General features: G+C 45.1%; 1 protein-coding gene across 1 annotated transcript in view; it reads left to right on the top strand.

Moving 5' to 3' along the window:
• Positions 1-22,201, top strand: part of LOC116263234 (uncharacterized) — a 63,648-nt gene that overhangs the window by 19,889 nt on the left and 21,558 nt on the right. The window contains exons 10-11 of the mRNA XM_031642889.2: positions 20,670-20,812; positions 20,917-21,040. Coding sequence (XP_031498749.1) covers positions 20,670-20,812; positions 20,917-21,040 — 267 coding nt within the window. The remainder of the gene's footprint in view (positions 1-20,669; positions 20,813-20,916; positions 21,041-22,201) is intronic.

Here is a 22,201-nt window from a genome sequence, read left to right as displayed (position 1 = left end):
ATAAACAAGGAAAATGTCTACCTTTTGCCCATAAATCCGAAGAAAGGCCATGTTTGTAATGTAATTTTCCTTAAAAGGGCCACAGTTTTCTTGAAAACTGTTAAATAAGGCCTGAATTGAGTTCTTGTTAAGTTCAAAAACAAAAAAATTAGCAAAACTTAAGAATGTAATCTAGTGATATGAGGTAATATCCAAATAAAATTGCAGCTAATGTTTTCTGTTATTTGAAATTAACACATTGTAACAGTATCCATAAAAGCTGTATGTGTATCTGGGTCAGCTTTGGTTCCAGATCCAGCATGTCTTAACAATTTGCACTTTTACACACACACTCACAGTAGTCACAGCAATTGACCTTTGTTCTTGTAGAAATACGAACAAGAAGAAGACGAAGAGAAACAATGATCACGATGTAACGTGGAAAACCCTCAACACGAGGGAGAAAAAACCACGAATGAGGAGGAGTTGGTGCCCACTAGCAGCCAGACTCTCTCTCTCTTAAGATTATCATTAACTCTTAAGGATTAGGGTTACATGACTTAAGTAGAGCCCAAAACGGGCTACAAGGCGGGTCGGGTATGGATCCGGACCCGAAACACACAATCTATCAACACTCCCCCTCAAGTTGGACATACATATCAAACATGCCCAACTTGGATACATTCCTCTCAAATGAAGCTGAAGGAAGAGCTTTCGTCAGAACATCAGCAGTTTGGTCTTCAAACTTCATGTAAGGTAAGATCAACTCTTTCGCATCAATTCTTTCCCGAATGAAGTGACGATCAATTTCAACATGTTTTGTTCTGTCGTGAAGAACATGATTGTTGGCTAAGTTGATTGCAGACTTGTTATCACAGTACATCTTCATAGGTCATTCAATCTCTATTCCAATGTCAGTCAACAATATCTTCAACCATAATAACTCTGACACTTCCATAGCAACTGCCCTATATTCTGCCTCTGCACTGGATCTAGAGCAAACATCCTGTCTCTTGCTCCTCCATACAACAAGGTTTCCTCCCAAGTAGACACAGTACCCTGTAGTGGATCGTCTGGTATCACCACAACCTGCCCAATTCGCATCAGAATAGCCCTCGATTTCCACAGTCTCTTGTTTCACATACAGGAGTCCCTTGCCAGGATTTTTCTTCAGGTAGCATAGCACTCTGTCCACAGCCTTCAGATGTGCATCGGTTGGCGCATGCATGAATTGGCTCAAAACATTCACCGCAAAGGTGATATCAGGTCTCGTGAGGGTAAGATAAATTAGCTTCCCAACCAAACGTTGATATCTTCCCTTGTCTTCTTCACAGAGAGGCTCTCCATCTCTAAGACTCAACTTGTGCCCAGTGTCAAAAGGGGTAGGAGTAGGTCTACATCCCAATTTACCAGTTTCTTCCAGCAGATCTAATGTATATTTCCTTTGGTTTAGTACAAGACCAGTACTAGACCTAGCAACCTCCATACCAAGAAAATACCTTAGCTTGCCAAGATCTTTGAGGTCGAATTCTATAGCCAGTAACCCTTTTAGCTTGATAATCTCCTCCTCATCATCTCCAGTAACAATCATGTCATCTACGTAGACGAGCAGGAGAGTAACCCTGCTCTCCTTCTTCTTCACAAACAAAGTGTGATCTCCATTTCCTTGTTTGTATCCATGACGTATCATCACTCTTCTCAGTCGTTCAAACCACGCTCTGGGCGATTGCTTAAGGCCATACAAGGCCTTTTTCAGCTTACAACACTTTTCTGGTTCTTCATATCCTGGAGGCATATGCATATATACTTCTTCTTCGAGGTTACCATTGAGGAATGCATTCTTAACATCCAGTTGATACATCTTCCACTCCTTCATCACAGCTAGGGATATAACTACCCTCACAGTCTTCATTTTCGCAACAGGAGCAAAGGTTTCCAAGTAATCAATTCCATATTTCTGGCTAAACCCCTTGGCCACAAGTCGAGCTTTATACCTTTCAACACTCCCGTCTGGTTTGTACTTGATGGTATACACCCATTTGGATCCAACTAGGTGAGCGGCTTCAGGAATCTTCACCACTTCCCATGTCAAGTTTCTTCTTAGGGCATCTATTTCTTCTTTCATTGCATCAGCCCACTTGGAGTCACTTTGAGCTTCAGCGACAGTCCTGGGAATCACAGCCAAAGAAAGAGTAGAAACAAAGCACTTGTAATCTTTCCCAAGTCTGGAATAAGAAACAAAATTACCAATGGGGTGTTGAGTACATGACCTGACACCCTTTCTCAGGGCAATGGGAAGATCGTCATTCTTCTTTTCAACCTCATCATGAGTCTCCACGGTCTCCTCGGTAGGACTTGGTTCATCCAGGGAAGGAGTGGCATTGGGATTGGAAGTAGATCTAGCATCACAAGTCATCATCTCTGTCCGAGTACCTCGTCTAGAGTAGAACTGTCCAAACAACTGAGGGCCTTCCTTCTCAATGCTATTGTCACCCTTTTCCTCCTTCTCAGGCACATCAACAGTATTAAGTGATTCTGCTTTCTTGTAGTCCAAAAAATTTATAAACTGAAGTTCCTGTCTCTGAGAATACTCTTCCCTGCCCACAGACTGCTCCCCCTGAAGAGGATTCGCACCAAAGTAAGAGGCATGTTCCAAGAAGGTAACATCCCTCGTAACATAAGCTCGACCAGTAATAGGATCAATACATTTGTATCCTTTTTGCGTAGGGGAGTATCCAACAAAGACACCTTTGATAGACCTAGGATCAAGTTTCTTGACATTTGGACTGTGATCATGGATAAAACATACACAACCAAAAACACGAGGAGGAAGAGGAAATGGTGGACGACTGCCAGGAAGCAACGAGTGGGGAGTCCTACCATTCAAAACACGACTGGGCATGCGGTTAATAAGATAGGCACTAGTAAGAACTGCATCACCCCAATAGTGTTTAGGAAGATTTCTCTGAAACAAAAGAGCCCTGGTGACATTAAGAAGTTGACGATTTTTCCTTTCAGCTACCCCATTTTGAGGGGGGGTGTAACTACAGGATGTCTTGTGAACAATCCCCCGTTGTCTAAGAAACTCCTCAACAGGCTGACACATGTACTCACGGGCATTATCGGACCTGAAAGTTTTAACATTCGCACCATACTGGGTATGCACAAGAAGAATAAATGTCTCTATGATGCGAGGAACCTCGCTGCGGTCTTTTAACAAGTATATAAATGTAGCACGAGAGAAATCATCAATGAAAGTGATAAAATACTGGAAACCTTGACGGGTATGAATGCCCGAAGGTCCCCATACATCAGAGTGAATCAGGGAAAAAGCTTCATTAGCACAACTAGAAGAAAGAGGGTACGAAGCCCTCACATGTTTGACAAACTGACAAACATCACAAGAAATGGAAGACAAATCAAAGGAGGAACACAAGTCTGGAAACAAATGTTTCAAAATCCCAAAAGGTAAATGCCCAAAACGTTCATGCCAGTACATAAAAGACTGAAGACAATCTTCTCTTCTCTTATCTGTCTTGCGGATCGCTGTCAACAGAGCAGTAGCCACACGTATGGGAAGACGATATAATCCATCAAAAGCTAAACCAATCCCAATCCTCTTCCCTGTCACCAAGTCCTGCAAAACACAACGATCGGCAGAGAATATAAGTTCACAATTCAATTCTTTAGTAAGTCTACTGACTGATAAGAGATTTAAAGGAAACTGGGGAACATGTAAAGCGCCCTGCACATGAAATTTGTCCAACAAGGACAGAGTGCCTTCGCCTACCACACAGGTAGAGGAACCATCTGCAAGAGAAACACGTTCCTTTCCCGAGGACAACTTATACTCATGAAACAATTTTGGATTACCTGTCATGTGATGAGTAGCACCACTATCGACAATCCATTCCCCCACAGAAGAGTTACCTTGATTGCCAATAACCGCAAGAGCATGATTAGCTGTAGTTCCCTCTGAGGTCTCAATCTTGTTGACATCGATCCTGCCCAAATAAGCCCTTAGTTCACGAAGCTGGTCAGCAGAAATGGAGACTTTTTCTCCACTGGATGCTTGCACCTCAGACACAGGCGTTCTCCCAATCGAAGATCTCCCTTTGTTTCCCTTCTTTTCAGGATGAAGATTCCAACAATAATCTACGGTGTGACCTGTCTTCTTGCAGTGAGTGCACCGGCGAAGGGATCTAGACGGGCCACCAGGACCACGACTCACGAGAGCGGATCTCTCGTTATAGGGCACAAGTTCCCTCTTCCCTTCTTTTGTAACAAGCCTCCTCTGTTCTTCCGCTTCAACACAGGAGTACACATCTTCAATACTGGACACCTCCCCTGAATTCAGAATCTGGCTTCGAACACCTTCAAACTCATCATTTAAACCTGCTAAAAAGAGGAACACCCTGTTTTCCCATTCATGAGCAACATAGAGCGCCTGATCATGGAGACAATGCCAAGGAATATCAGAATGATAGTCAAGCTCTTCCCACTTGGCTTTCAAAGCCCCATACTACTCTGCAACAGACGAGTTCCCTTGTCGAATGCCATAGACTGTCTTCATTACTTGGTAAGTACGAATTGCGGTCTTCTTTTGGCCATACATTTGCTCAAGGACCACCCACATGTCTCTAGCAGTCTTCTTCCGAAGGATAAGGGGCTGAATATCGGCGGAAACGAAATTGACAATCCAAGTTTTCACTTGATTATCCTCAAGAAACCAAGTATGCCACACATCACTTGTTCTTGCTGGTTCGGGGTTGCTCCCATCAATATAGGCCATGCGACCACGGCCAGCAATCCCCATAGTCATAGCAGGCGACCACGAGAAATAATTCTCCTTGGTGAGGCGAAGAGTGATGACCTGCATGGGAACATTCTCAGTTCTAAAAGCCCCTATTTCAGTGGGATTGGTGTTGACGGTTGACGAGGAAGAGACTGCCATAATCACAAACCAGTCTAGCTACGGGTGAAGCCCAGTAGGCAGCAAGGGCAGCAGGGAGCAACAGCACAATACAACACCAAAAAAAAGGCAGAGAGCAGGCAACGGACAAAACGGAGAACGCCTAAACCTCACCGGCGGAAGAGACAGCAACAGAGAGGCAGCGCCGGAGAAAAAAAAAACGAGGGAGCGGCGCTGGGCAGAGACAGACCGCCGGAACCAGGCAGAGCGGCGCGGTGCTGGGCGGAAGCAGACCGCCGGAACCAGGCAGAGCGGCACGGCGCTGGGCGGAAATAGACCGCCGGAACCAGGCAGAGCGGCGCCAGAAAAAGACACGGCGGTGGGCGATGCTTCGGATGACAGAGAGGAACGCCGCTGGACAGGTCGTCGCTGGGCAGACCGACGCTGGGCGGAAGCGGCTGAACAGGAACGACGCTGATCAGGGCGTCGCTAGGAGGAGACGGCGGAATCCCGAGCGGCGCTGATCAGGGCGGCGCTGGCGGTGGGGCGACAGACGAAGCTCGGGCACGAGCGTCGGGCACGGGCGATGAACAGTGCCGGGCGAGACGTTTCCAATTAGATACTTTGTCCAGTTATGAGGCTGGTACTTTGCATAGCACCTCAGATATGTTTCCAATACCCGATTTAGAACCTCTGATTGGCTATCCGATTATGATGGTATGCAATACTCATTTGTAGCTTGGTTCCCTGTAATTCAAAGTAATTTTTCTAAAAGTTACTTAGAAACAAGGGGTCATGATCACTTACCACTAACCGTGGCATACCATGCAGCTTTCCTACATGATCCTGAAAAGCCTTAGCCACATCCTTGGCTGTGAAAGGGTGTGACAGTGCTATAAAATGTGTGTATTTCGATAACCTGTCCACCACAACTAAGATAACTGATTTCCCTTTTGATCGAGGCAGTCCTTCGATAAAATCCATTGACAAATCCTCTCATATTTTGTCGGGAATAGGCAGAGGTTGTAGAAGGCCAGGAGGGCGTAGCGTCTCGTATTTGTGCCGTCTACAAGTATCACATGCCTTGATGTATTTTCTGATGTCTCTCTTCATGCCTGGCCAAAAGAAGGTTTGTCAGGCCCTCTTGTAAGCGCCTTATTCCCCTTGATATCCCCCTTCGATGCTGTCATGGAAGAATGAAATTAATTCCTTACTTAGATTGGCGTTTGGGGGCACATATAGGTAAGGTTATTTCCATTGAGTCTTGTTCGAGCTGTTCCCTCTTCTTTTGCACATCAATTGAATTGTGGTGTTCTTCTCTCACCTTCTCCCATATGGCTGCGATAGGCCAACATAGCGAGGGTAGACAGAAGTTATTTAATTCAGCTCTGTTTTCTTCTTCATATTTCCGCGACAAGCTATCAGCCATTATGTTTTCAATGCCCTTCTTGTATATAATATCAAAGTTGTATTCAGCAAGCTTCATGATCCATTTTATTTGAGTAGCATTAACTGATTTATGTTGCATGCAGGGCCTCAAAGTCTCAAACTGCTGTGGTATGTGAAAACCTGAAGTTTTCGTCCTACTAGATAGTGATGCCACTTTTGGATGGCCAGAACCATTTCTATAAGCTCCCATTCATAAGTGGATTTGATTTTGAATCGAACTCCCATAACTGCCATAGCCTTGCTGAGAAAAGCTATGGGATGTTTGCTTTGGCTGAGCACTGCCCCTACCCCATTCTCGGATGCGTCTGTCTCCACCTTGAAGGTCTTGGTGAAGTCAGACATTGCTAACGTAGGTGAGCTGATTATAGCTTGCTTTAACCTCTCAAAGGCAACTTTACTTTGAGTGTTCCACCTGAACTGATCCTTCTTCAACATGCTGGTTAGGGGTGCAGCATGTAGTCCAAAATTTTTAATAAACCTGCAGTAATATCCTGCTAGGCCTAAGAAGGCTCTCAACACTTTAATTCCCGCAGGTAATGCCCATGTGCGAATGGCTGCTATCTTTTCCTCTTTCATCTCGACTTGTTTGGAAATGGTGTTACCCAAATAGGTCACCTGATCACAACCAATTACGCATTTTGAAGCTTTATCATGTAGTCGGTGCTTCTTTAATATTTTCAGCACCAACCTTAAATGCTCTTGATGTTCTTCCTTATTCTTTTTGTAAATCAGTATGTCATTGAAAAATACCAAAACGAATCTCCGTAGGAAAGGATGGAAAATGTGGTTCATTAGGGCTTGAAAGGTGGCTGGTGCATTTGTTGACCCAAAGGGCATTACCTTAAATTTGTAATGGCCTTCATGGGTTTGGAAAACTGTCTTGGTAACATCCTTCTTGGCCATCCTGATTTGATGATACCCAGCTCGAAGTTCTAGCTTGGAATATACTTCTGCCCATTGTAACTCGTCCAACAATTTTTCTATAATTGGTATAGGATGCCGGTTCTTGATGATGACTTAATTAAGTGCCCTGTAATCCACACAAAATCTCCATGTTCCATCCTTTATTCGGACCAACAATGTTGGTGAAGAGTAAGGGCTTCGGCTGGGCTGGGTCCCTCCTCCCGACAACATACTTTTTATGAGTTTTTCTGTCCCTCCTTTTTGAATGTGGTGTATCTATAAGGCTTCAAATTGACTGGTCTCGGTGTATCTATAAGGCTTCAAATTGACTGGTCTCGATCCAGTTTCTAAATCGATATGATGGTTGAATTCACGACTTGGGGGTAACCCTTTTGGATTCTCAAAGACACTAGCATATTCAGCCAAAACAACATGTAAGAAGGCGGTGGCTTCTAACTTGGAAGTGGCCTGTTGTTGCTGTGGACTGCTAGATTTAGCAGACATTAAGAGAAGATGCAACCTTTCCTCTCCTTCTTCAATCTTCTTCATCTGTGTGTCCCCTTGTCCTGTCAAGATTGCCATCGGCTGGGCCTGTATGCATTTTTCTCCATATGCCTTCTTAAAGGTTGTAGAAACATGAAACACACGAAGGAAGAAGAAAGGAACACACGGTATACGTGGAAAAACCTCAGAAAGAGGAAAAAACAACGGGAAGCTCTAACCTAGGTGCACACCGCAACCCTAGGAGAGAGAAAATCTATTCACTTAATTCAACAATTACACTAAAGTGAAGATTATATAGGAGGGAGAGAAAGAGTGCCGCCTAGGGTACCGAGCCAGCCTCGGTAACCGTGCCCATTACAATCTATTTCAACACTCCCCCTCAAGCTTGGCATACATGTCAAACATGCCAAGCTTGCTAACATTTTTCTCAAATTGAGATGTACATAAAGACTTAGTTAAGACATCAGCAACTTGATCTTCAGACTTCATATAGGGCAGGATCAACTCCTTAGAATCTATGCGTTCCCGTATGAAGTGGCGATCGATCTCCACATGTTTGGTTTTGTCGTGCAGGACTGGATTGTTTGCCAAATTAATAGCCGACTTGTTGTCACAATACATCCTCATCTTCTCTTCCATTTTCACCCCAATATCTGCTAACATAATTTTGAGCCATAACATTTCTGTAACCCCCATAGCAACCGCCCTGTATTCAGCCTCAGCACTGGACCTGGAACAAACTTCTTGTCTTTTACTTCTCCATACCACCAGGTTACCTCCAAGAAAGATGCAGTATCCTGTGGTAGACCTTCTAGTATCTGTGCAACCTACCCAGTCGTCGTCAGAGTATCCTTCAATGCTGAGTTGACCTTGTCGAGTATAGAGCAGTCCTTTCCCTGGGTCATTCTTTAAGTATCCCAATATTCTTTCAGCACTTTTCCAATGACAATCAGTAGGGGCATTCATAAACTGACTTAACACACCCACAACATACGTAATATCCGGGCGAGTAAGAGTGAGATAAATGAGTTTACCAACCAGCCGCTGATACCTCCTTTTTCCTTCCTCATCCAAGATCGTCCCAGTTTTGATACTTATCCTTGTGCCAGACTCCATTGGAGTAAGAAAGGGCCTGCATCCCAGTTTACCTGTCTCTTTTAGAAGATCCAAAGTGTATTTCCTTTGGCTCATAACAAGACCAGTCTCAGATCTAGCGATCTCAATTCCCAAAAAATACATCAATTTACCCAGATCTTTGAGATCAAATTCAGCAGCTAACGTTTCTTTCATCTTCCTTTTTTCTTCTTCGTCATCACCTGTGACAATCATATCATCAACATATACTAGTAGAAGGCTCACCAGACCATTTCTCTGCTTGATGAAGAGGGTGTGATCACCATTTCCCTGTTTATATCCATTAGTCTTCATCACAACCCTTAGTCTTTCAAACCATGCTCTAGGGGACTGCCTGAGGCTATACAATGCTTTCTTGAGATAACAACACTTTCCTTTCTGCGCATATCCAGGCGGCATGCTCATATAGACTTCTTCCTCAAGGTGACCATTCAAGAAGGCGTTCTTGACATCAAGTTGGTCCATGCTCCACTTCTTTTGTACTGCCAGAGCTAAGATGATCCTTACTGTCTTCAGTTTAGCAACGGGAGCGAACGTCTCAAGATAGTCAATCCCATATTTCTGGCTAAACCGAGCTTTATAGCGTTCAACAGTGCCATCAGGTTTGTACTTCACAGTAAACACCCACTTGGAACCAACTAAGTGAGTTCCATTAGGAATATCAACAACCTCCCACGTATTGTTCTTTGCCAGGGCGTCCATCTCCTCGGTCATGGCATGTAGCCATTTGGGATCCTCCCTGGCATCCTCCACTGACCTGGGAATAACAGCCATAGATAAATAGGTAATAAAGCACTTATAGTCTTTACTGAGTTTAGCATACGAAAGAAATCTCTGAATAGGATGAGAAGTACATGACCTGGTGCCTTTGCGTAGGGCTATGAGAAGATCTTCATTCATCGGACTTGGATCATCCGGGGAGCTCACAAGATCGGGATTGGTAACATCAACAACCTCCATCACATCGGGATTGGTAACATCAACAACCTCCATCACATCCTTCTTCTTCCTGTTGTATACCTGACCAAACAAATGATCACGGGACTGTTCTTCCACAGGGCCCCCCTCCATCTGACTGTCTCTGTCCTCACTGACTGTGTCTACCACACTCACACTCAGAGAACTAGCCGTGTAATCCAAGAAATCTGTGAACTGAATCAACTGATGCGAAGAATACTCGTCCACTCTCTTACCTAGACACTCCCCCCGAAGAGGATTCGCAGGAAAGTATGCCTCATGTTCATGAAAGGTAACATCCCTGGAGACATACACTCTGGAAGTGCTAGGGTCAACACACTTGTATCCCTTCTGGGTGGAGGAATACCCCAAAAAGACCGCTTTGATGGACCGAGGATCAAGTTTCTTGAGAGTGGGACTATGATCATGGACAAAGCAAACACACCCAAACACCCGAGGGGTCAAAGGCCAGGGATTCTGAGTAGGCCACAAAACAGAATAAGGGGAATGACCATTCAACACACGAGTAGGCATACGGTTAATGAGATGAGCACTAGTGAGAAGTGCATCACCCCAGTACCGCTTAGGGACATGACGTTGAAACATGATGGCCCGGGTGACATTTAACAAATGACGGTTCTTCCTTTCAGCCACGCCATTCTGAGGAGGTGTGTAGCTACAAGATGTTTCATGTATAATACCCTTGCTTCGCAAGAAGTCATCAAGGGATTGGGAGACATACTCTCGAGCATTGTCAGTACGAAGGGTCTGAACAGGGGTCTGGAATTGAGTTTCAACAAATGCAACGAAGTTTTTGACAATGCCGGGAACTTCACTACGTTCTTTCAACAAATACACGAACGTACACCGAGAGTAATCATCGATAAGAGTCATGAAATAATGAAAACCACGACAGGTGGGTACTCCCGAAGGACCCCAAACATCAGAGTGAACCAAAGCAAATGGACGGCTGGTTTTATTGAACGAAATAGGGTACGAGGCCCTAACATGCTTAGACAACTGACACACTTCATAGGCGAAGGTGTCCAAAGAAACAGACTGAAACATCTTAGGAAACAACTGTTTAATCAACTGAAAAGGAAGATGACCAAGTCTCTCGTGCCAGCGCATAATAACGGATCTGTCATCCACGCCAGACAACTGTCCACTGGTGGCTGAAATCAAAGCAGAGGCAACCTGTACTGGCATTCTGTCGAGCCCATCAATAGCCGAACCAATCCCAATCTTCTGCCCCGTCCTCAAGTCCTGCAGTAAACAACGATCAGCAGAGAATATTAGATTACAGTTTAGCTCTTTGATAATACTGCTGACAAATAACAAATTTACGGGAATATTAGGAACATGCAGGGCATTATGAAGACAATATTTGTTCAGTAATGATAAACTCTCTTTTCCAGCCACAGAAATAGAAGAACCATCAGCCATAGATACACGCTGCTGCCCAGAAGTCAACTTGTATTCTTGAAACATCTTAGGGTCCCTGGTCATATGATGAGTAGCCCCACTGTCAACAATCCAATCACCGGGAGGGGAATTACCTTGATCACTAGTAGCAACAAGAGCCTGAGCTAACTTAGCTCCATCAAACGTAGATGTGTCCTCTGACGTAGTAGAAAGGCGACTGATGTAAGCTTGTAGTTCCTTGATTTGATCCGGGGAAAGCCTCAACTTTTCACCACTAGAAGAACCACTCTGATTTGAGTCCTGCACAAGAGAACCTCGCCGACTAGACGGAGGGCGACCACGAACAAGTCTCTTCTCAGGGTGTAGATCCCAACAAAAGTCAACAGAATGTCCTGACTTGTGACAATGTGTACATCGCCTAACAGGGCGCTGGCCAGACACAGAAGAACGGCTAACAAAGGCCGAGGGACCATTCCCATGACTGGGGTCAATCTTCATCACTTGGCGTCTTTGTTCCTCGGATTCCACTCTGGCATAAACATCTTCTATTCCAGGAATCTCATCACAGTTGAGAATTTGACTCCGAATGGATTCAAACTCATCACGCAAGCCTCCAAGGAAAAGGAACGTCCGGTCCATCCATTCCTTTTCTCAGTACCGGGCATGATCAGAACCACAGTTCCAGTTATCATTCACATGATAATCAAGTTCCTCCCACTTAGTTTTCAGGGCTGCATAGAAGGAGGCAACAGACAGGTCACCCTGTTTCAGAGAATAAATACTGCGTTTAATCTGGTACGTACGCAGAACCCTTTTTTTGCGACCATACATCCTCGCAAGCACAGTCCACATATCAAACGAAGTCGGCTTCCGCAGAATAAGAGGCTGAATATCAGCGGACACAGAGCTGATGATCCACACCTTAACCTGACTGTCTTCCAACACCCACGTCGCCCATTGAGGATCAGTTTTGCTGGGCGCCGGTTTGTCGCCTGTGATATAGGAAAGACGACCACGGCTTGTTATCCCAATCTCGAGAGCAGCAGACCAGGAGAGATAGTTGTCTTTAGTCAGACGAATGGGCGTGACCTGGACCGGCAAGATCTCGCTCTTGGGAGCGCTGCGCGCGTCAAAAGCCACATCACTTTTAGGTGCGATCTCTTCCTCCATCACAAGCAGTCAAGTTAGACGCAACACCAAGTAGCAACAAGACAACACAGCAGCGGCTCAAACACCAGCACCACACGGAACCCTAGGTGCCAGCGACGGCGCGCTGGATCGCCCGACGGCGGCGGCGCAGAGGCGTGACAACGCTGGATCGTCCGACGGCGGAACAGGAGACACCCACGGCAGCGGAAGCTACAAACGGCAACCGGGGGCGGCGCTGGATCGTCTGACGGCGGCGGCGGCGCTGAAAACTCCAACGGCGCAGGCGGCAGCGGCGCAAGGGCGACGGCGGAAACACGAGACGAAGCCACACGATCTCACGAACCTGGCTCTGATACCATGTAGAAACATGCAACACACGAAGGAAGAAGAAAGGAACACACGGTATACGTGGAAAAACCTCAGAAAGAGGAAAAAACCACGGGAAGCTCTAACCTAGGTGCACACCGCAACCCTAGGAGAGAGAAAATCTATTCACTTAATTCAACAATTACACTAAAGTGAAGATTATATAGGAGGGAGAGAAAGAGTGCCGCCTAGGGTACCGAGCCAGCCTCGGTACCCGTGCCCCATGGGACCGGGTCCAGAATTGGACCCGGTTCCCCATTACAATCTGTAGAAACACGAACCACGTAGAGGAAGAAGAGGAAGAACACACGATGTACGTGGAAAAACCTCGGACGAGGAAAAAACCACGGGAAGCTCTACCTAGGTGCACACCCGCAACCCTAGGAGAGAGAAAATTCTATTTCACTTAATTCAACACTTATACATAAGTGACAATATAAAGAGGGAGAGAGGAGAAGCTGCCTAGGGTACCGAGCCCGCTTCGGTACCCGCGCCCTATAGAACCGGGTCCAGGTATGGACCCGGTTCCCACAATAACATATTCTAACACTCCCCCTCAAGCTTGGCATACATGTCAAACATGCCAAGCTTGCTAACATTCTTTTCGAATGAAGAAGTACAAAGCCCTTTAGTTAGGACGTCTGCAACTTGATCTTCAGACTTCATATATGGCAGAATCAGCTCCTTTGAGTCAATGCGTTACCGGATAAAATGACGGTCAATCTCCACATGTTTGGTCTTGTCGTGTAGAACTGGATTATTGACAAGATTAATCGCAGACTTGTTGTCACAGTACATCTTCATTTTATCTCCCAGTTCCACACCAATATTAGTCAAAAGAATCTTCAGCCACAGCATCTCTGTAACCCCCATTGCAACAGCCCTGTACTCAGCCTCAGCACTAGACCTCGAACATACTTCTTGCTTCTTACTTCTCCAAACAACTAGGTTACCTCCAAGAAAGATACAATACCTTGTAGTAGACCTCCTTGTGTCAGTGCAACCTGCCCAATCTGCATCTGAGTAGCCCTCAATAGTAAGTTTGTCTTGTCGAGTATACAACAGTCCTTTTCCTGGGTCATTCTTTAGATATCCCAACACTCTTTCTGCACTCTTCCAGGGACAATCCGTGGGAGCATGCATAAATTGACTTAGCACATTTACCGCATACGTGATATCAGGGCGAGTTAGAGTAAGATAGATAAGCTTGCCGACTAGCCTCTGATATCGCCCTTTTCCTTCCTCATCCAGAATAGTGCCCGTCTTGATACTTATCTTAGTCCCCGACTCCATAGGAGTAAGATAGGGCCTACAACCAAGTTTACCTGTCTCCTTTAGTAAGTCAAGAGTGTACTTCCTTTGATTCATAACCAGCCCTGTCTCTGATCGAGCAATCTCTATCCCCAGAAAGTATCTCAGCTTACCCAGATCCTTGAGGTCGAATTCTTTAGCTAATCTCTCCTTCATCTTTCTGTTTTCTTCTTCATCACTGCCAGTGACAATCATATCATCAACGTAGACAAGGAGAAGACTCACCAGACCATCTCTCTGTTTTATGAATAGGGTATGATCTCCATTTCTTTGCTTGTACCCAGTAGACTTCATAACGATCCTTAGTCTCTCAAACCAAGCTCTAGGCGACTGCTTCAGGCCATACAAAGCTTTCTTGAGGTGACAACATTTTCCCTCTTGAACATACCCGGGAGGCATGCTCATATAGACTTCTTCCTCCAGATGGCCGTTCAAGAACGCATTTTTAACATCAAGCTGGTCCATGCGCCACTTCCTGTGCACAGCAAGAGCAAGAATAACCCTCACGGTCTTCAACTTTGCAACAGGGGCAAAGGTCTCAAGATAGTCGATCTCATACTTCTGGCTGAACCCCTTTGCAACCAGACGAGCTTTATATCGATCTACAGTGCCATCAGGTTTGTACTTCACGTTGTAAACCCACTTAGAGCCAACTAAGTGTGTCCCTTTAGGGGTATCAACAACTTCCCATGTTTTGTTCTTAGCTAACGCACCCATCTCCTCCGTCATAGCATGTAACCACTTGGGATCATCCTTAGCATCATCCACCGACCTGGGAATAACAACTTTGGATAAGGTTGTGATAAAACACTTGTAATTTGTACTGAGCTTAGCATAAGAAACAAATCTCTGAATAGGGTGAGAAGTACATGACCTGGTGCCTTTGCGCAAAGCAATAGGGAGCTCTTCATTCAATGGACTTGGGTCATCCGGGGAGATCACAGGATTGGGATTGGTTCTATCCTCATCACCAACATCTTCCACTGTAGCTTTCTCCTTTCTGACATAAACCTGGCCAAACAAGTGATCCCGGGCAACAGTGGGCTGAGCATCCACCGTGACCCCTTTCATATGACTGCCCTTCTCATTACTGACCGTGACCGTGTCAATCACACTGGGACTAACCTTGTACTCCAAAAACTCCATAAACTGAATCAGCTGATTAGAAGAATACTCTTCCCCTTTGTTTCCAAGACACTCCCCCTGAAGAGGATTCACCGGAAAATACGACTCATGTTCATGAAATGTGACATCCCTCGAAACATACACTTTGGAAGTAGTGGGATCCACACATTTGTACCCCTTCTGAGTGGAAGAGTACCCCAAGAAAACTCCTTTAATAGACCGGGGATCAAGTTTTTTGAGAGTAGGGCTATGATTATGCACAAAACAACTGCACCCAAAGACACGAGGAGTAAGAGGCCACGGATTCTGAGTGGGCCACAGGGTAGAATAAGGAGACTGACCATCCAACACCCTAGTAGGCATACGGTTAATGAGATGTGCACTAGTGAGAAGTGCATCACCCCAATACCGCTTCGGGACATGACGTTGGAACATAATGGCCCGGGTAACATTCAAAAGATGACGATTTTTTCGTTCAGCTATACCATTTTGAGGAGGGGTATAACTACAAGAGGTTTCATGAACAATACCCTTGCCTTTCAAGAAATCATCAAGGGATTGGGAGACATATTCCCTTGCATTATCCGTACGGAAAGCTTGAACAGTTGTATGGAATTGAGTCTCAACAAAGGCAACAAAGTTTTTCACAACTGCTGGAACCTCACTATGTTCTCGCAACAAGTACACGAACGTACATCTAGAGTAATCATCAATAAGCGTCAAAAAATAGTGACAACCACCACACGTGGGTACTCCAAAAGGACCCCAAACATCGGAATGAACTAAGGCAAACGGATGAGTTGTTTTATTCAATGAAATAGGGTACGAAGCCCTGACATGTTTAGCCAATTGACACACTTAACAAGCGAAGGAGTCAATGGAGACAGAAGCAAACAAATGAGGAAACAACTTCTTTATTAACGGAAAGGGGAGATGTCCAAGACGCTCGTGCCATCGCAGAACAGTAGATTGATCGTTCACACCAGACAAGTGACCACGCGTGGCAGAAATCAATGCTGAAGCAACTTTTACCGGCAGCCTGTAGAGCCCATCAGTAACCGAACCAATCCCAATCTTCTTCCCCGTCACCAAGTCCTGCAGGGAACAGTGATCAGCAGAAAAAATCAGATTACAGTTTAATTCTTTAGTAATACTGCGGGCAGAGAGTAAGTTCACAGGTATATTTGGAACATGCAGGGCATTGTGGAGACGGTATTTGTTCAACAGGGACAAGCTCCCTTTCCCAGCCACAGAGATAGAAGACCCATTTGCCATAGACACGCGTTGCTTGCCAGAGGAAAGTTGATATTCTTGAAAGAGTTTAGAGTCCCGTGTCATGTGGTGAGTCGCTCCACTATCAACAATCCAATCACCAAGAGAAGGGTTACCTTGATCAGTCGAGGCAACGAGGGCTTGGGCTAGCTGAGCCCCTTCAGACGTGGAGGACTCCTCAGGGGTAGTAGATAGGTGGCTGATGTACGCCTGTAGCTCCTTGAGTTGATCAGGGGACAGCTTGGACTTTGCACCACTAGAAGGATTGCTCTGACTGGAATCAGACACAGAAGGGCTACGCTTGCAAGAGGGAGGACGACCTCTGACCAGTCTCTTCTCAGGATGAAGATCCCAACAGAAATCCACTGAACGCCCCAACTTGTTGCAATGAGTGTAATGCCGGGCAGGACGCTGCCCAGTCCCTGAGGCACGGCTGACAAAGGCAGAAGGGCCATGACCGGTGTCAAGATGCATCACCTGGCGACGTTGTTCTTCAGACTCAACACGAGCATATACTTCCTCTATCCTCGGAATCTCATCACCATTAAGAATCTGGCTACGAATAGACTCAAATTCATCCCGCAGGCCTCCCAGAAACAGAAACGTACGGTCCATCCATTCCTTTTCCCAGTAGAGGGAATGATCTGAACCGCACTTCCACTCATCAGTCACATGATAATCTAGCTCCTCCCATTTGGTCTTCAGGGCAGCATAGAAGGCAGCAACAGACAAATCACCCTGTGTCAGGGAGTAAATACTGCGTTTAATCTAATAGGTGCGCAGATGTCTCTTCTTGCGACCATACATCTTTGCAAGCACAGTCCACATATCGAAAGAGGTCAGCTTCCGTAGAATGAGGGGCTGGATATCGGAGGACACGGAGCTGATAATCCACACCTTCACCTGGCTGTCCTCCAACGCCCACGTCGCCCATTGAGGATCAGATTTGATGGGCGCAGGTTTGTCGCCAGTGATGTAAGAGAGACGCCCACGGCTAGTAATCCCAATCTCGAGAGCGGCAGACCAAGATAGGTAATTGTCCTTGGTCAGACGGATGGAGGTGACCTGGATCGGCACGTTCTCAGTCTTGGAGGCGCTGCCCGCGTCAAGAACGGCATCTTTTTGAGTCCCCATCGCTTCTGCCATCACAAACAAGCACACAGCAACAAGAGGCACAGAAACGGAGAGTTGACGGCGGCGGGATTGAGGCAGCGGCGACGGAAGGCAGGCGACGGCGCAAAACAGAGGCCACCCACGGTGGCAGAAACGTAGAACAGGCCGAACGGAGGACTGCGGAGGCGCAACCAGCGGCGGAACGGAGGACGGCGGCGGCAGAGCAGGGCGACGTCACAAGGGCAGCAGCGGCGCCGGAACTTCAACGGCGTCGGGCGACGAAAAACTTCCACGTCAAACGATCATCGGGAAAAAAAAACTCTTCTCCAACTTTGATGGCTCTGATACCATGTAGAAACACGAACCACGTAGAGGAAGAAGAGGAAGAACACACGATGTACGTGGAAAAACCTCGGACGAGGAAAAAACCACGGGAAGCTCTACCTAGGTGCACACCCGCAACCCTAGGAGAGAGAAAATTCTATTTCACTTAATTCAACACTTATACATAAGTGACAATATAAAGAGGGAGAGAGGAGAAGCCGCCTAGGGTACCGAGCCCGCTTCGGTACCCGCGCCCCATAGAACCGGGTCCAGATATGGACCTGGTTCCCACAATAACATATTCTAACACAATCTATTTCAACAAAGGTCATTGTCATGGTCGTGAAATTCCACCAAACCTTTCCCAACTGCCTCAACCATTGAATTCCTAAAATCAAATCAGCTCCCCCCATAGCTAGGGGAAGCAATTCCACCACAAATCGTTGCCCTTGGATCTCAACCTCTTCTTTTTGGCAGCGTCCTTTACACCACAGCGAGCTGCTGTTGCCAACTACCACTTTAAATTCTGATTGCTCAATTATGTTACAGCCACATACCTTGGTAGTCTTCTCCCCAATGAAGTTATGTGTCGATCCCATGTCCACCAATATGCTGACAGCCCTTCCCTTTACTCGACATTCTACTCTCATCATTTGGGGAATGTTGTCTCCTTCTAGGGCATGAAGAGATATTTCTGGAATTAATTCTTCTATTTTGTCATCGGTCTCCTGTCCTGGGCCCCATTTTTCGTCGCATTGAAAGAACAGTCCCTTCTTGCATCGTTCCCTGATTTGTTCTAGACTAAGTCGCTTTGACCAAAACATGTTTGTTCCCTGTGCCTTCTCTGTGTGTTGGCTGAGCCTCACGCGCTGCTGGCTGGACCTCGTGCAGGTCTCTTGTGACTGGCGTTTCTGTTTGGCAAATTTTTGTTGGTCCTACTCTCCTTCCAACCTTTGCGGAGTCTGTTCGATTTTTCTTCTGCAATTCTTGCCAGCTCGAAGGCTTCTAAGAGGCTTTGGGGTTTGGCCGCTTGCACCTCAATGCGATACTCCTCCTTCAATCTGCCGATGAAGGTGCCAATCAAGGCCTCGACAGGCTACCCACTCACTATATTGCTTACCTCCTCAAATTCTGCTTGATGTTCCACCACCTTCCCTTTCTGTTTTATCTTAGACAATTCAATGTTATAGTCTAAGTAAGTTGAGGGTCTAAATCTTACCTTGAGCGCCTCCATGAAAACCCTCCATGGCGGCTTCCGTTGCTGCGTGATGATCCATTTGTACCAACATATTACTTGTCCTTCCAAGTGAAAAGCAGCATGTGAGACCCATTGGTTTGGCGCAATTTTTTTTTGGCAATCGAAATACTGTTCTATTCTAAAAACCCAACTGATAGGATCCTCTCCATTAAATTTGGGAAATTCCATCCTAGGAACCTTCATATATCCCATCGTCTCTCCCTGGCCCGTCGGCGACCCTACAAACGCATCATTGAGAGGTTGCGTACCTGTTTCCGGTGGTGCGTGATGAGGTGTGGAAGATTCTGGTTGTCCACCACGTGATCCTCCAGTCTCGTCGGCCGTCCTGTTAATAACTTCCCGCTAGGCGTAATCATTTCCTGTTGTCTCGATTGCATCTCCCTCTCGATGTCGCTAAGTCGTTGTCCCAGTTCTCCGCTACTCTTTTCAACTCCTTCGAATCTCCCAGCGATCGTTTGACGATCTGCCTATGCTTGCTCGCGCAGAGCTTCCACTGCGGCCAACGCTTCTTTTGGTGGTCATCTGGCTTCGATGCCAGATGTTGGCCGCCAGCTAATTGTGATAAAGAAAATCACACACAACACACCTAACCTAATTTACCTCTAAATTAGGGCCAAAAATTCTCTCAGCACGAGAGAGGGTCCATTTCGTTAATTTCATGACGTCCTAATACAATGTTAGTCCCCTTTTATAAGAGGGAGTAAATGGGTCACCTGCTCCTAAGACCCGACCCACACTTGTTCCTGTATCTTATGCTATTACTATAAGACTGTTAAGAGTCGGGGGCTAACACAATGAATCTTAAAGATAATAAGTTTTGAATTATTGTCACATTCTCATTTCTTGTTATGTGCTGTTTCATTAAAATGGACCAGCAAAAAACAGATGGTAAGGGGGGGCATTTTTGGCTGTAGTGCCTAGCATCCATTTTGCTTCCAATGCAGGGAAAAAAACACAGAACATACTTCTTACTGGTTTTTGAGGAAAAATGTTCACATGGAGGTTTTGAACTAAAGCATAGGAAACATTTTTCATGTATTTAAGGCACAACTGAAAGATTGTTCCATTAATCCATAATAGCATATCTTTTATGCACTTTGTTTTCCAAAACGCTCTTTCCGCCCCTTGCGGTGGTTTGAAGGCTGACAGCAATTAGGTTCTTGCCGTGCCGCACGGACTGACGGAGTCAGCCTGTGACAGAAACAGCTGTATGAAAAAATATTATGTACTACTGTTACTTGAAGGATGTACTGAAGGTTAAGAAATGTCAAACAGAAAATAGAAGTATAGAACACAAAAAATTCTGGTTACTACATAAGAAATAATGGTTCTTGCATTTTACTGCATCATTTTAGTTGGAAACCCATCAAAGAAAAGTTACAGAGCTTAACTATTTTGTTCTTGTTGTAGCTTTCTAGATATCTTTAAAGTTCAAAATTTTCCCCTTAAAATATCTGTTAATTTCTGATAAGTTTGTTTGTATTACAGCGTGCTTCGGAATACTTTTCACCACATTTAAAGGGCACAGATGAATTCCTGCATTTGCATGCATATTGGGCTCGCCTAGAAGTTGAGCTTGCAAAAGATCCAGTTGCTGCTCGAGGAGTATGGGAGAGCTTAATAAAGTTGAGGTCTGGATAGATGTGGTCTTTCACTTCTAAGTGATAAGATGGTTGCTTATTTCCTTCTTATCTAATCTCATTTTCATTAAAATATGTTTTTTCACTGTTTGAAGTGGCTCTTTGTTGGAAGTCTGGCAAGGATATATAGCAATGGAAATTGGATTGAAAAACATTCATGAGGCAAGGTCTATCTATAAGAGGTGTTACAGTAAAAGATTTTCAGGAAGTGGGTCAAAGGTAACTCTGTGTGTGTGTTTGTTAATATGAACATTGTTGCAGATTGCAGATCAATTTTCTTTGATAGGTTTCTTCTCTTATCTTTGTGAAAAGCATGCCATTTGTCAGATTTCAAGTCAACTTACTTTGTTTCTCGATTGAACTGTTTATTTTTCAAACATAACAAAAAATTAGGAGATCATTAACACCATTTTAGGAGAAATATCTTGATCGTATGCCAGTGGTTATGTACATGTGTGTGTGTGTATACATATATATGGGTTGGTCACAAGAATAGACATGTATTGCTGGCATGAATCCCACTAACTTGTCATTTGAAAAAAAAAAAAAAGCAACTTTCAGGATTCGTGTCAGTAGTATTCCAACTTCCACAATGCAACTATTGCTTGGAGACAGGGATCTGGCTAAACAGCCCATGTACCTGTGTTGATATGCCAACACAGGGAAGCGGTTATGGCAACACCAGTTGGACAGTTCGGCATTGGAAAGACCCAAAACATATGATTTAAGAAAATAACAAAGTCTCCTTGATGTCTACCTCCTGTTGACTTCTCACCTTCCCTTTGCACAAATATTGTCTACCAGAGTTTATGATGGCCAGCAGTGGCACTCGCCAGCTGGTAACACCCAGCCATGAACAGCGGCAGCTGGCAGTGGCAAAGTATGCACTTTTTGTTTCAATTTTTTCTGTTTTTTAAGTTAGAGTTTGTTATTTCCCCCCTCTTTAGAGAGAGAGAGAGAGAGAGAGAGAGAGAGGACCTTGTTTCCTGCTCTGCTGCTTTCCCATCAGTGATGAAGAGAGAGAGGGAGTGGGGGGGCTGCAGCATGTGCCTGTTTCTTTCTTTTTAACATTTTTAAATTTCTCCTTAAGTCCATGAAAATTTACTCTTATTATGGAAACAATTTAAATAATATGCGAAACTTGCAAACTGGTGCGACAATGTTGCAAATTTCTTAAACAGAATACCAAGCATAAGTTTTTCTTATATATATATTATAATATACTCTCTCTCTCTCTCTCTGCCAGTACCCGCATCACGATACCCATACCGGTACTTGTGTGACTTAGTTGCACCATCAGTTTTCTGAAAATGATTTTAAAGCAAATAGGCAAATAGTGATATATTTTTGGCTGTTTCTGTGCATGAAAATATTGTCATT

This window comes from Nymphaea colorata, chromosome 1, assembly GCF_008831285.2.
Source record: "Nymphaea colorata isolate Beijing-Zhang1983 chromosome 1, ASM883128v2, whole genome shotgun sequence".
Classification (NCBI taxonomy): domain Eukaryota; kingdom Viridiplantae; phylum Streptophyta; class Magnoliopsida; order Nymphaeales; family Nymphaeaceae; genus Nymphaea; species Nymphaea colorata.
This window is presented reverse-complemented; position numbering and strand designations above follow the sequence as displayed.